The sequence below is a fragment of the Oryza glaberrima genome, chromosome 6 (genome assembly GCF_000147395.1).
Source record: "Oryza glaberrima chromosome 6, OglaRS2, whole genome shotgun sequence".
NCBI classification, from domain to species: domain Eukaryota; kingdom Viridiplantae; phylum Streptophyta; class Magnoliopsida; order Poales; family Poaceae; genus Oryza; species Oryza glaberrima.
Window position 1 is genome coordinate 11,240,960 of NC_068331.1, and position 15,744 is coordinate 11,256,703.

Consider the following 15,744-nt stretch of genomic DNA (forward strand, 5'->3'; position numbering starts at 1 on the left):
TGTGTAATATATTTTTGTATTCCTGCCAATCCTCTCTTAACCATAGACCCAAATCATAGCAACCGAAGCCCCAAATCGCCCACATCCCAGCAGCAGCGATGCGCGGCCTGGCGGCGACGATGACCTTAGCGCCAACTCGCGTGCTATCGGAGCAGATCCAGCACCGGTGGCGGTGAGCTCAGCTCGAGCAGATCTAGTGGCTATGACGGTATCGGGTGTGGTGTTGAGCTACAACGTGTGACCCGACAGGGGTGATATCGAGTCAGGTGTGGCCAACGGCGACAACAAGCGGAGCTGCAGTGTATGGTCCGACGACCACAATGAGCTTAACAGAGACGCTGCCCATGTCGATGCCAACGACGGAGGGGATGGGCTGGCCGGCTCGGATTGTCGTCATGGATAACGACCACTCCACCGCCCTTTCTTTTTTTATTATTTTTCAAATTTCTCAATTTGTTTTACCAATTTCTCCCTTTTTCCCTTGTATGTATAACTATGTTTACGGAAATTTAACCACAGTGTTTGAGTTGTATATGTTGAAGACAAGCGTATTTTGCTACATACATAAATACAGTGGATAAAAAATAATCAAAATGTGTATCAAGTGTACGGCATGTTATGCAGTTATGGATCCAATTTTAAAAGTGCTACAGTGACATGGTACAAATAATAATAATGGTATTTTTCTAAATTAGCAAATTTATAACGGCATGGATCCAATTGACCATTTCTATCGTACCATGGATGGAGCTCCTTCCTCTTCCCGAGCTCTATCCTCATCGTTTGATAATAATAACCAACAATTTTGTTCCTTGATAAATTTGTAATAATAAACCCGGATTTTTCATCAATATCTTGCAGCCGTGTACTTCTGACACTGCAAATCTTGGCCAATAATTTTATCTGTTCTTACATTGTCCATCAGATTTATCTCTCCACTGACTTGACTATCTGATCTCTCCACTACTGATTTATTGGCAAACCTGTTTCGTGATCTTATATCGTTGTCAGTAATTAATATCCTTTTTTTCTCTTTGCTCCAATGTCCACACAGAGTTTATTATTAAAAATTTACATTACATAGCAATCCTACAGCAAAAGGTGCAGCGTATCACCGTATTATATATCGCCCGTCTCATCACATCGCTCTAGTGAGAGACAAACACAAGAAGGCAAACGAGTGTTGGCCGGACAACCTAGCTTCCAGAGCCCCAGAACTGATCAAGTGCCGCTCCACTGCTCTCACGAAGTCGTCCATAATTTCATCTGACAGTGCAAAATGTTGCACTATTATTGGCTCAAATACAGCTCTTACGCGCAAGGCTACCATCTTCAGATCGAGCAAGGCTTTGCCGCCCGTGCCGCCATACGGATCATGCATCAGCATCTTGTTGATCTCAAATGAACCCTCCTCTTCTATGATCTTGTTAACTTTACTGTCCATAGGGCAGTACAAGGGAATGTAGAAGGAGTCAAGCTTTTCTTTGCTGATGACACCCTGGCAGTGAATTTGAAGAAAATTCAGTATAATAGAGTAGCTTTGTATCGGTGCAGGAGCTTTGTATAAAATACATAAGTTGTAGAGTAATTCAGGTAATAAATTAACCTAGTTTGGTGCCTACATATGCACTTGTGCAAGTACCCCTATGTGCTGATTTATTTCGAAATTATTTTAATCCCTAAAGGGAGAATGACTGAAAAATTTTATAGCACATGTTCTGTCACTCAACATCTAACTGTAACTGGACTGGAAATTTTGTGCGACAGTAGATGAACGCACATTGTACATATCAAATTTATTTTCAGAATTTAATTAACCATGTAGGTCGTAATTAAAGAGTTGACGTGTGCAGAAGACATCATCTGTGTGCTTGAGTCTTTTTTTTTTTTTTTTTTTTTTTTTTGCGAATAAGAGCTTGAAGAAAAAAGGTAGATGAATCAGAAGCAGCATGGGAACAGCAGTCCAAAGAGATTATGTGTGTGCTTGTGTCATATGTGATTGGTAAACAAGAACCCATGACTGAATTGGTATGTGCAAAAATTGGCTAACTCACCCTCAATGCCATGTCACTTAAAGCCGTCACCACCGGCGTCCATGGCTGAGTGCACTCAGTGTCAGGTTTGTCCGAGCGCCTGACAAACAGCGAGACAACCATACGGCCTCCTGGGACAATCTCCTGTGCCCTCAAGCTCAAGAACCGCATGAAATCCTTCCTGAACTGCCGAGCATATGAATCCGCGACAATTTGATGCCTTGATGATCTCAACTGTTCATCACTGTCATGCATCGGGATTCCACTCTTCTTGAGATCTTCAGGTGCCTGCAGAGCAACAATGCACAGTACTGACAGAAATTATAACATACACCCTCCATATATATACGTGGATGGGTAATCAACACAATTAATTACTCTCTCCTTTTTCTAATATATAACACTGTTAACTTTTGAGATATATTTGACCATTCATCTTATTAAAAAAATTACTCCCTCCGTTTCACAATGTAAGTTATTTTAGCATTTTCTCACATTCATATTGATGTTAATAAATCTAATGACTTATATTATGAAACGGAGGTAGTATGTAATTATCATTTATTTTACTGTGACTTCATTTATCGTTATTTAAGCATGACTTAATTTTTTTATATTTGTAAAAAAAATTGAATAAAATGAATGGTCAAACGTAAACAATGTCCCATATATTAAAAAAGGAGGCAGTGCTTACCTCGGATAACCAATGCAAGCTGTTAGCCGAGCAGACCAAATGCAAGGAGCCACGAGCGAATAGCCTCTCGTAGAACGACCCAGGTACCATACCGGTGATCACAACAGCAGGTTGAGCGAGAGCTTCTTCACCACTGTGCTTCAGTGTGTCCAAGCTCTTCGCCACGGTGTTGAAATCGTTGCCAGGCAGATCGTTCAGGAGCACGCACATCTCCGGCGGCAGCTGCTCGTGCTGCGTGCAGTAGCGGTGGATGGCGTCGGCGGCAGCAGAGACGAGCGTGAGCGCGTTTGGTCCGGAGGAGCAGCCCAAGTCCGCGATCACCATGTTCTTTGGGTGAGGACATGAGCCTGTGCATAAGCCTGTGACTGCCTCCTCTATCAGAGTCTTCATCCTATCCTGGGCTGTTTTCTGCGCGTGCAAATTATTTTCAGATGTCTCAATCAGATCTTGCAAGCAAGCAAAGTAAACATTGAAATAGTTGGCTTTTTTGGCCACACAATGCAGGGTGGGTGTAGTATGATGATTTTCAGATTACGGCTAGGTTTAGTTTCTAACTTTTTCTTCAAACTTCCAACTTTTTCATCATATCAAAACTTTCTTACACACATAATTAAACTTCTAATTTTTTTCTCCAAACTTCTAATTTTATTCAAACTTTTGATGTGGAACTAAACACAACCGTCAATGGATAGAGTTACCAGCTGGGAACATGATGAAGGCCGAGTTTAGTTCCAAAATTTTTCTTCAAACTTTCAACTTTTCCATCACATCAAAACTTTTCTACACTCATAAACTTCCAACTTTTTTCCTTTAAACTTCTAATTTTTGTCAAACTTCCAATTTTAACGTGAAACTAAACACAAACGTCAATGGATAGAGTTACCAGCTGGAAATATGATGAAGGCAGAGTTTAGATCCAAAACTTTTCTTCAAACTTCCAACTTTTCCATCAAATCAAACTTTCCTACACACATAAACTTCCAACTTTTTTCTTTAAACTTCTAATTTTAGTCGAACTTCCAATTTTAGTGTGGAACTAAACACAGCCGTCAATGGATAGAGTTACCAGCTGAGAATATGATGAAGGCCGAGTTTAGTTCCAAAAGTTTTCTTCAAACTTCCAACTTTTCTATCACATCAAAACTTTTCTACACACACAAATTTCCAACTTTTCCGTCACATCGCTTCAATTTCAACCGAACATTCAATTTTAGCGTGAACTAAACACACCCGAAATATGAATGCACCAAGTCAAACTGTCAAACATCAAAATTATAAAATTTATATGCGCTCAAGTCAGACAACTAGGTAGATTGGTTCCATGTGAAACCCATTTTTTTTTTGTACAAAACCTTCAAGCTGACTCTATTTAGGAAGTGATTTTACAATACTTGAGAAGAAGGTACCTGCAAGTATCATATTTTTTATATAAAATTTGGTCCTCTCGATACTTCCAGTTGCAAGAGGTATCAAATTTCAACTAAAAATTTTATTAATATCTCTTGGTATCTCTTAACTATTGTAAAAATTCTCCTATCTAGAACATACCTTGATGCATCTAAGTATCATAGTTCGAAAAAATGGTGCAATATTCCGTTACATTAAAATTGGAGTATTTAATTTGAACAAGTGAGCACATTCTTAAAAAAAATTGTCAGGGGGTTATGGATACCACATACCTAATAGTAGTCGACTAAATCTCGGCAGGACCCACCACGTACCATGTCCTATACGGAAACAACATGTGGATATAGGAGGAGTTCCGGATAAGGAAAGACAACTCTGGTTCTACTTGGACAAGGGAACACCTATGGGTATAAATACAAGCCCCCAGGAGGACAGGGGGACACCCACTAGGGAGAACCAACACAATCAATATACACCCACCAGAAGCCATAACATACAAGCCAACATACGCCAAGACAAGCCGCCGGATATCGACATCAGAGATACGCCTGGATCGACCCTATCCGGTACCTTCAGAGGCCGGCCGTACGGATCTAGCATTGTCTCTGATTCCGTCGGGCGCGAGCTCGAGGAGGAAGGCTACCCTGTTGTCGACTACGAGTCAGACCTTCAGACCGCCATGTCGACAACAGTTAGATAGGCTACCCCACATATTGTACTGGTGTGATTATGGTGAATAAAAAGCAACATCGGCTCCGGCCAATAGGATGCATGTAGGGCTATTACATGATAGCTCAGGGGCCCGAACCTGTATAAAAATCCTCGTCCCCATCTCTTTTACCTCAGTCTCGCGTATATCCTAGCACCGACGATCCCCCATACTATGCAAATACCAGAATTGCGACATCAAACGTCGACTGTGGCGCGCCAGGTAGGGGGATTTTGGTGCTTCAGGATTTAGACGAGATGGGTTTAAGAAATGGATTCTTCAACAACAAGCTACTCGACGACTTCGGCTGTGAGGAGATCTAACCCGACTGAAGTACATCTTCCGACCAGATCGGAACCATCATCGTCATTGACAACTCGGTCTATCGAGATCATCCAAGCCTCAAGATACGCGGCGTACCAAAAGATGTCAGATCATATGATGTCGAACGAGTACGTAGAAAGGTAATTGGTAGATTGGTTTTTTAGAATAATCTATTAATTCCGTAGATATATCCGGCATATATCTACACATGTACGCAATATTTTATATGCAATTTATCGTACATATTCAGATCATACAGCATTGTCAGATCAATAATTTATTATTTTACCTAGAGCATGTTTTTATACAATATCTATTGTGCGAGTGCTTCCGATGTCAGGCCAACTATGGTCTAACGCTGGGGGCTCGCTCCGTTCTCTTCTGTATAAATCATGCTTGTTTACGGTTTACATAATGCCTGATATTTAATCTGCTCGTTATATCCTGATAATACTAGAAGATCCATGCAGTTTTTTATTACATACTCGATATTCTCTGCTATATGTCCTGCCTTCTAGAAAGTATTTTTCAGGAACAATTGAGCACTCGAGTAGGTTGTGGTCGAGTACACCCCACTATCGAGAATATTCTCGACAAATGCGGAGTCGTCGCACCCAACTTACCAACGAAGACCGACGACCTATCTCATAGCACTGGCCATGGCTGGACTACTCGAGAAAAGGTTGTTAACGGATAATTCCTCACAAACGCCGTCGGTTTGATCACCCGACATGATTGCGAGCGGACATCTGGATATGCTATAAGTTGGGTATATGAGTCATGCTAGCCACATGATATGCACATGTAATAAACCAACTTTAGCGCCCCTATAGGTGATTAAGAGACTCCTACTCCTGGTTCTCGAACCAGTAAAATGTAGTGATCTCTCTCGCCTCACTTTAAGTGGTCGAGTTACGACTACTGCCTAGTCCTCGACCAGCGATGTAGCATTTCTCCCACTACATCCACTTTAAGTGGTCAAGTTACGACTACTGTCTGGTCCTCGACCAGCGATGTAGCGTTTCTCCCACTACTTCGACTTTAAGTGGTCGAGTTACGACTACTGCCTAGTCCTCGACCAGCGATGTAGCGTTTCTCCCACTACTTCCACTTTAAGTGGTCGAGTTAGGACTACTGCCTGGTCCTCGACCAGCGATGTAGCGTTTCACCCACCGTTTCCACTTTAAGTGGTCGAGTTACGACTACTCCTTGGTCCTCGACCAACGATGTAGCGTTTCTCCCACTGTTTCCACTTCAAGTGGTCGAGTTACGACTACTGCCTGGTCCTCGACCAGCGATGTAGCATTTCTCCCACTGTTTCCACTTCAAGTGGTCGAGTTACGACTACTGCCTAGTCCTCGACCAGCGATGTAGCGTTTCTCCCACTATTTCCACTTCAAGTGGTCGAGTTACGACTACTACTTGGTCCTCGACCAGAGGTGTAGCGATTCTCCTATTACCCCTGCTTCAACAAAGTTGATATCAGGAGCACAGGATCGCCAAGTATTTTACCCAGAGATCCCTTACCCAGATGACACCTAGCGTTGAAACCTATCCTAATGTCCCTTTACGCCGTCTTGACAAGGCCTCCGAGGAACCTAAGGGAACTTTGGCTGGGGATGCCCAGAGCCGATAAGGCCTTGTCGGATCCTTCAGAGACGAAAGACCATGTAAGATCTGGTCGTGTAAGAGTTCTCGCCGTGCGTATTAACAAAGCCGTGTAATCGGAAATGGATTTTCCAACTTCACGGCTGGGGGCTAGGATCAGTGCTTGTTCAACCGAGGCAGGTCAAAGGTCCAAGAGCCTTATCATCCAAGAACGATTCTCCGACGACAAGGCTAGGGGCTAAGGAGAGTGTATGACTCCACAAACTGACTGATCGGAGTTGGTAAGAGAGAAGACGCTTATATACAAAACACTGGAAAATTCTATTCGACATTGTCGAAGACTTCATGTCTCTATGGTTCTACACCAAGATCGACTAAGGCGAGTACGACAAATGTGGACAAGGCTCCGTCACAGACTCTATGCCCACTCGATTGCTCGAGAACGGTTGGTGGATCTACGCCTACCTAGTAGCGAGAGGTATCAAATTTCAACTAAAAATTTTATTAATATCTCTTGGTATCTCTTAAGTATTGTAAAAATTCTCCTATCTAAAACATACCTTGATGCATCTAAGTATCATAGTTCGAAAAAATGGTGCAATATTCCGTTACATTAAAATTGGAGTATTTAATTTGAACATGTGAGCACATTCTTAAAAAAAATTTGTTTGGGTTATGGATACCACATACCTAATAGTAGTCTACTAAATCTCGGCAGGACCCACCACGTACCATGTCCTATACGGAAACAACCTGCGGATATAGGAGGAGTTCCGGATAAGGAAAGACAACCAGAGTTCTACATGGAAACGACAAGGACTACCCGGATTGTATCCATATTGGTTTCCCTAGTTCTACTTGGATAAGGGGACACCTATGGGTATAAATACAAGCCCCCCTAGGAGGACAGGGGGACACCCACCAGGGAGAACCAACACAATCAACATACACCCACTAGAAGCCACAACATACAAGCCAACATACGCCAAGACAAGCCGCCGGATATCGACATCAGAGATACGCCTGGATCGACCCTATCCGGTACCTTCAGAGGCCGGCCGTAGGGACTAGCACTGTCTCTGATTCCGTCGGGCGCGAGCTCGAGGAGGAAGGCTACCCTGTTGTCGACTACGAGTCAGACCTTCAGACCGCCATGTCGACAACAGTTAGATAGGCTACCCCACATATTGTACTGGTGTGATTATGGTGAATAAAAAGCAACATCGGCTACGACCAACAGGATATAGGGCTATTACCTGATAGCTCAGGGGTCCGAACCAGTATAAAAATCCTCGTCCCCATCTCTTTTACCTCAGTCTCGCGTATATCCTAGCACCGACGATCCCCATACTATGCAAATACCAGAATTGTGACATCAAACGTCGACAAAATTGTCCCAATTAAACATAGTTATATGATCATTTTGAGTAAATAGCCAATACGGTCCCTGAAGTTTCACTTCGGACTCAATTTAGTCCTTAATGTTTCAAATCGTCCAAACAAGTCCTCCAAATTAATTATTTGGGTTAATATAATCCTTGGACCAAAAAATATCACGTGAGCATGCCAAGTTATCCTCGCATGCAGCGGTATGAATGAAATGACCATTCTAACCTTATATAATACATTTTAAAGAAAGAAAAGACACAAAAAGAAAAAAAATAACAGGCCAGCCGAGGCCCAACGATCGGTGCTTGACTGCAGCAATCGTAAGTGACAATTCTAAAACTATCATACACCTGTGAAACATTTGTCTTCTTTTCTTTTCTTTCTTTTTTATATGGTATATAAGGTAGAATGGTCATTTCATTCATACCACTATATGCCAGGATGACTTGGCATGGCATGCTCAAGGGACACTTTTTTGAGTCCAAGGACTATATTAACCCAAATGATTAATTTGGAGGACTTTTTTGAACGATTTGAAACCCCAAGGACTAAACTGAGCCCAAGCAAAACTTTAGGGACCATATTAGCTATTCAGTCGATAATTTTTGTATCAACATTTAGGCCATTAAAATTAGCTTCCACCATATTAATGGCAATTCCTTTCCTTATTTTGTCAAAAACAGGTGAATAAGATTGCATTATGACCAAAATAAATCCATTTCTCTGTTTTTTTGGCAAATATCAAACTGTCATCAATTTTTGTACAATAGACCTTTTATAAAAACAAAAATATCTGATCAGTACAAATTCTGCCTTGACTGGTTCTTATTTCAATGATCCAATTAATTTATAATCTACTACAGTCAGTTCCTTCAAATGACGAATTAGTACAAGGCATCTAATACTCAGAAATGAGGCAATGCCCTCAACCTTCGACAATCATAAGAAGCCGGTATAGCACTTTGAAGAAAGAGCAAGCATCTCTGGCCACCGAGTCAGAGATTTGCGCCAATGGGCTTAGCCCACCCCACTCCCACTCGCGCCTAACGATGAGAACCGATTCCCTTGGTCTCGAGCACACATTGCTCTCTCTCTCGTGCGATGATCGGACGCGTTATCTACGTAACAGACTCGCCCACGATCCCCTCAATGCACAAACATATAAAGGGAACGTTACCCGTTCATTGGTGACGATCGACTTACGGCTTAGCCAAAACCAAAACTGTCAGACTATCGATCTTTAAGGTGTGTTGAAGGGGAACGAAGGGCGAATTCCTATCGCCGTCGCCGCACAGTGATCTTCATCACCGGCACCTTACAATCACCGTAGCGACACATCTATGGCGACCATATGGCTTCTTCATCCGGTCAGTACACCACCAAATTCCACATATGAGAAATTAGGTGATCATGCATAGCCTAAGTTTGTGATTTTAAGATTTAACTCCAACACAAGCATACCTGAAGTGCTGAGTTCTGAGCATAGCTCGTTTCACCTTGCCCTGGATTCATATGCACACTCTGTTTGGAGTTGGTGGCCATGATTCAGTTTCTTTCTCTTCTCTTTTGTGAAGCTAAGCTATCTGATTACCTACTTATAACCTTGCAGTTATCATCAGTGGCATCATTTGACTGGTTTTTTGTTTTTTGCCCCAGTATTTGACTTGGCCACTTTGGAAATTTGTGCACTGTCATACAAATGAGACGGTCCACCACTCTACCTATACCTACTTCAGAAATTCCACCTTTACAGTTTTAACTACTTAAGAAATCCATATGTGCAAATATTAAACTATATTCGTTTTGAAATACAGCGAGAAACAGTAAAATTTGTTTAACAAAAGGAAAATAGCCTTGTCTTATCTGTTGTGAAGATAACAAGTGTTGGATTGACAACCACAAAGTGTTGATGTCATACTCTGATGCATCTCCATTATCTGAAGTGATAACTCCAAAACTGTTGGCTTCTGTGAATATATAAAGTAGATGAATCACATAGGTAACCAAAATAATGACTGGAAAATAATTTATGACAAGAGGTAAAAAATTAACTGAATTGGCAGCACCAACCATAGACTCCTTCAAGCCTGACCTTTAAACACACAACTCAATGCATCGGTCAAAGCAATCAGCGTTTACAACGCGCGCACACTCACCCATATACCCATATGATGAAAGTATTCAGATTATTTGTAGAAATGTGAAGCGTGTTATTGTTAAAAAAATATGGATGGGTATAATCGTTATTTAGCCATGACTAAACTTGTTTTCTCTTTCTTTGGTTTATTTGGATGCAACATGAGCAATGCCTGTAGAATGGATGACCACAAATCAACCTAGATAGGGAGAAAAACATAAATAACAAAGTTACTTTTAATCACTATATTAACAAATTACTAATCAATATATTAGTAAATTACTAAATTATTCTTAATAATAGTGAACAGTTCAGATCTATCACCGGTAGATAGCATCGGATCATCGCTCACTCCGTAAGTATGTGAACTTGGATCAAATAAGGATGCAAGTAAGAAACGGAATTGGATCCTTACCGCACAGAGCTACAGCGTTCAGATTAGATTCAATATCCTAAGTTTGATCTAATTAGTAAGTGTGCTTCAGATTAACTGTAGCGCACCCGAATACTACCTCCGATTAACTTTTGTCTATATTCTGAATATATTTTATCCAAATACATAGTTAGTAGTTGCAAAATTATAAAATGGATGTAGTACCTATATATCAGTGAAATAATGCATTTTAGTATGGCAAAAGAGACATTTTGGTGTTAAATTCGTCGCTCTCTGCAATAAATGCAGATGATTATTTTTTTGCGAGGAAACTCCCTACTCAAAGTAAGTAGAAGGAAAAAAAAAATGGAAATTCAACAGCGTGCTTAGAAAATTTACACCATATGTGCCTAGTCGTTTCATTGTCAACAGCGTGCTTAGAAAATTGAACAGCGTGCTTTGGTTCAGGTTTTGTCAAAACTTCACCGTTTTAGTTTTGTTCAAAACAATAACAATAAGTTGTTGATTTGTAAAATAAGAATTAATATCAAACCTACATCACGATTATAAGTGCTCACTTTTGATTGATCCAAAATCATATTAAGTTTCTTTTTACCATAGAGAAACTTTTCCAAAGACTTTTCATATAAGAAACTTTTTTTTGGTCAAATTTGTATAATTTTGACAATCAATCAAAACACATTTATTCCTGTGACACTTAGAACAAGAAAGTAACTAATGAGATTTCACAAGATTCTCTATACGCTCAACGCAACCTATTTAATTTCTTCCCCCTCAGCCTATAGGCTTCCTCCTGGGCCTTGGTGTTTGTCATTGAGACCAATAGTGTTTGTCATTCGGCCCATTTTCTGATGTCTCGATGAGTTTATGAGCCCAAATCTTCTAGGATAGAATTCTCCTCCATTTTTGTTTGTCTTTCCTCTCAACTTTGGTGGTTTGTTACATACATTTATTCACTAACACTCGTGGGAATTGTTAGAATTAAGTCCAACACTATGTTGATTAATTTCAAAATGCACTTTGAGTAATTTTAAGAAACCAATATATCTTTGTGTTGATTAATCCTTTTTCACACAAAACATTGAATAAAGAACTCGCACAAAATGCAACTTTATATTTTTTCAAAATGAAAGAACCTTGATGTCGCCTATAGGGGGGATGAATAGGCGTTCCTAAAATTTATCACAACTTCATAGCATATTACAATGATAAGAACTTTCAGTTCAAATCAGAGCTTTCGGTATGGAATTGGAAATTTTGGTTTCCACAAAAAGTTCAGCGGATAACAAAATAAAACACTGCCTATGAAATTGTAGCTCCAACAAACAAAATGCAAATGAATCAAAAGGTCACAAACAAGGTATCTAAGTGTTGGTATTTCTTACAGTCACAGATAAAATCCGCAAGCGCAGGGATATACCGATGTAGCACTTCACCTGGGAGTATTTTAAGGTATCGATTTCCACAGGGAACGTGTATGCTCAGCTCTTTTCTAGGTTCATCCAAGGGCACAAGGCAGAAATAGGCAAATGATAGAGAGGATTTCTTAGTAAGAAATAGAGTCCACGAAAAGCTTATTTAATCCTATCGCAATACTTTAGGCTCTAGCTCGCTCACTGCTACCAGAACACGCTCTATTCCGTACCCGGACAGGGAGGATTGCGGTGATTTTGAGGGCTGTCATTACCTCTACACCAACCTCTAGCGATCTCTGGGATATGCAGCAATCATTGGAAATTAACAACCTAGACACCGCCTCTATGCAATTAATTACTATTTTTGTGTTTGTAACTCACCAAAGTAATCACTATTTATAAATGAGCAATAGTTAACAATTATCTAGTACGCTAATAGGAACTAACTTAGAGGTAATTCTCACAAGTATATCTTAATTACTCAGAAAAGATATTTCTATTAAAGTAGAGTAATTAACAAGGTACAAAAAGCAAAGAGGAAAATACCGACAACTCCAGAATTTCTCTGACTATTTCTCCTTACTCTCTTCCTAATCTAGCGTACATAGAAATACAATAGAGCCCCTTGTAATTCATCTTGAATTTGGTGTGTGTCAGAATGGAGAACGAGAGCTCCGTTTATAGGCTGATAATGTTGCTTGTAGCGGTTGGAATTGTTCTAAATGCACCGTAACCATCATTGGGAGGTAATCCTGGACGTCCACGTGGAAGCAGATGGCGAGGAGGCATGATGGCGGTTCGGCCAATCCTAGGGTTTGGCCGAACCCTCGCGTACCCCTCAGCCTGTGGGCTTCCTCCTGGCCCTAGATGTTTGTCTCCTGAGCCCAATGGTGTGTTGATTGGGCCCACTTTCTGATGTCTCGATGAGTTGATGAGCCCAAATCATCGATGGATTTTTGTTTGTATTTTCTCTCAACTTTGGTGGTTTATTACCTGCATACAATTATTCAACAACACTCGTGGAAATTGTTCGAATTAAGTCGTACCACTATATTGGATGTTTTATAACTTCTGATTTATGCACGTATTGACGGCATAAAAATGGCATTTAACAGCCGCCAACAAACCAAGAGATGAGACATGTGATTTGTTTCCCGAAGTTCGGATCCACGGATCCTACGTCTCTGTTGAGGGGCCACAAAGGCTGGGTCTATTTCAACCCTTTCCTCACGAGGTTGCACAAATGCACTTCTCGATTTCACTCTTGATTTCTTCCTTTGCGGAAACGAAATCGAAACCTTCACAAACTTTCCGAGTCACACCACAATCTTGGGTGCTCACCGGCGAAGCCTAGCCATCTAGGAAAACTCAGTTCCCAAAAATAACAAACACAATCGAACATTTGCTTGCTATGAAATCGAGTGCTCAAAGTATGGAGTAAAGCTCAATAGCTCTCAACTTCTCAATCTTTCAATCCAACTCTCTCCTCTTCTCAAATCCCTCTCACAAAGTGACACCACAAAGGTAAGGAAATGATGAAGGCTATTTGGTTTTGGATGTGTCTAATGTTTCGCAAGAACATCAGCCACTCAATAAGGGGATGAAGGGGTTTATATACCTGAGCACCTCAAAACTAGCCGTTTGAGACAAAAATTCCATTTCTGGAAGTTCCGAGATGCATTTTCAGACAAGTCTATAACCTTTTGAGACAAAGATTCTATTTTTGCAAGTTCTGAAATTACAAAAAACACCAGAGAGCGAAACACCCATAACTTTTTGCTCGGAAGCCCGTTTTTGATGATCCTGAACTCTATGAAAAGCTCACTCAGAGAACTATCCAACTCATCCAAAAGGAAGGTCTATAACCACTCAAAGGATAGGTTAAAACTTGGGTTTCACGCAAGGCAGCAGTAGGATAGGTCACTTTGAGCACCGAGACAAACACAAACACATTGAAGTTGCTTCCCTATTAATAATACGACATTCCTATACACAAATATAAACAGGAAACAAATTATACCAATAAGAATGCCTTCATGCCATCTTCCTTTATTTGTCTTAAGAGATACCAACGTCAAAATAGTTTCATCATATATTCTTCAAAGATTGATGAGGGCTCCTTGTAGCTTTATATGGCCTCGCACGGTTCATCACAACTAATATGATCCGTTCTCAAACGCAGCCTATTTTTGACGTTTTTTTATGGCCAACACGAGATCACCTAACGATTTGCGGTGTAATCAACAGAGTCGCCAAAATCGATAGATCAAAATCGGCTAATGGAACCGATTTCGAGATTAATTCACTTTCGTGGAATCACATGACTAATTTACGAGCAAATTAGTAAAGAAGATAATATCATACTTACGTGACGACGAACGACTAGTTTCCGAGCAAACTAGCAAAGGATAACCTCCTCGCTTTCGTGGAGAAGCACGACCTTTTTTCAGCGCAAAACAGCAAAGATTAACCAAATTCTAAGGTTCCTGAACTCAACCATGAAAGTAAAATAGAAAATAATGGAAAAGTAAAGAACGAGAAGAATAGTAGGTTGAAATTGTGTTCGGGGTTCTAATACCCTGGTATATATATAGAGAAGACCTAAGCACCGGACCTACAAGCCCCACGTATGGGAACTCAACTGAATTAACTAATACGATTTAATCTAAATTAATTAACTACCAATATATCCTCTTCCTTCGCCGCAACAGACGCTGTGCATGGCAACGTGTCCTCGACTCGGTCATCCGGTTCTCTGCAGCGTGGGTCATGCGCCAGCCTCCCATGGCACGGCTTCTGCAAGCAAGAAGGGATAAAATTCCAGCAGGCTAGGCAGCAGCCAATCAGCTGCTCCACCACGATCCATCAAGCTTCGCACCAAATTTCTTCTCCACACTGAAATTCCTCGACTGCAGCAAAATCCAGCGAAACAGAACAGCACATGGTTTCTTTTACTGCAGTGACATGAAACTCAGATGATCCAATCCCATGCTGATATTTCCAGTAAAGCACTCAAAAATACACCAGCTATTTCAAATAATCTGGCCTATGCAAATAAAACTAACTATAATTCAAATTATGATGCAAACAACTACATGATCCGTTCTTAAATGCAGCCTACGATAAATGCTCGCGTGATGCATGGGCTACCATACTTGTTTACCCTAACATTGTTAATCAGACCTCAAAAGTCATCGCCTTGTCAATCATTTTTGGTGAGAAGTAGGATTTGCACGGTTTGGAGAAAGTAACTCATGATTTTTTTCGAGGAAACATAGAATCGTCAACTGGCTTGGATCGACAAATATCCCGTGGCACGACCTAAAGTAAATTTATTATCAGTACTACTATGTTTTTTTTTCCAATCACGTGGGAGACATGGAATTTTCTAATTAATCCATGCAAATCGTACAAAAAAAGTTGTAGCCAAGTTAGAATACCTTTTTTTTTCTTTTTACGATTTACATGGATTTATTAGCTCGTGTGGTATTCTAGCTCTTTCTGATGATGTTTGAACTCCCTCATAGAGCATAGTATATGGTTACTATGTATTAAGGTTCAATTTCAACTCAGAGATTTGTTAATTATCAGAAAAATAAATTGTACATCTCAAAGTGAGGCGGAAGAGACTACC

At 40.6% G+C, this 15,744-nt stretch overlaps 1 protein-coding gene across 5 annotated transcripts; it reads right to left on the reverse strand.

Moving 5' to 3' along the window:
* Positions 1 to 772: 772 nt before the first annotated feature.
* Positions 773 to 14,640, reverse strand: LOC127775732 (probable jasmonic acid carboxyl methyltransferase 2). 5 transcript variants are annotated; one of them, XM_052302020.1, is made up of 5 exons: positions 14,479 to 14,640; positions 10,083 to 10,131; positions 2,728 to 3,135; positions 2,055 to 2,321; positions 774 to 1,498 (listed from the first exon to the last, which is right to left on the reverse strand). In XM_052302020.1, the coding sequence occupies exons 3-5, from the start codon at positions 3,115 to 3,117 to the stop codon at positions 1,139 to 1,141; spliced, it is 1,017 nt and encodes a 338-aa protein (XP_052157980.1). In that variant the 5' UTR covers positions 3,118 to 3,135; positions 10,083 to 10,131; positions 14,479 to 14,640; the 3' UTR covers positions 774 to 1,138. The 5 variants fall into 5 exon arrangements, with proteins under 5 accessions (XP_052157979.1, XP_052157980.1, XP_052157982.1 ...); XM_052302022.1 differs by having other exon boundaries at positions 10,062 to 10,131; XM_052302019.1 differs by lacking the exons at positions 10,083 to 10,131; positions 14,479 to 14,640 and adding an exon at positions 9,626 to 10,018 and having other exon boundaries at positions 773 to 1,498.
* Between the last annotated feature and the right edge of the window lie 1,104 nt (positions 14,641 to 15,744).

Excerpts from the sequence above, each read along its gene's own strand:
- LOC127775732 (XM_052302019.1), bottom strand. The coding sequence starts at position 9,706 with ATGGCCACCAACTCCAAACAGAGTGTGCATATGAATCCAGGGCAAGGT. Across the intron at positions 2,322-2,727 it reads GCTTGCATTGGTTATCCGAG|GCACCTGAAGATCTCAAGAA; the intron begins GTAAGCACTGCC and ends GTTGCTCTGCAG. Across the intron at positions 1,499-2,054 it reads TAAGTGACATGGCATTGAGG|GGTGTCATCAGCAAAGAAAA; the intron begins GTGAGTTAGCCA and ends ATTCACTGCCAG.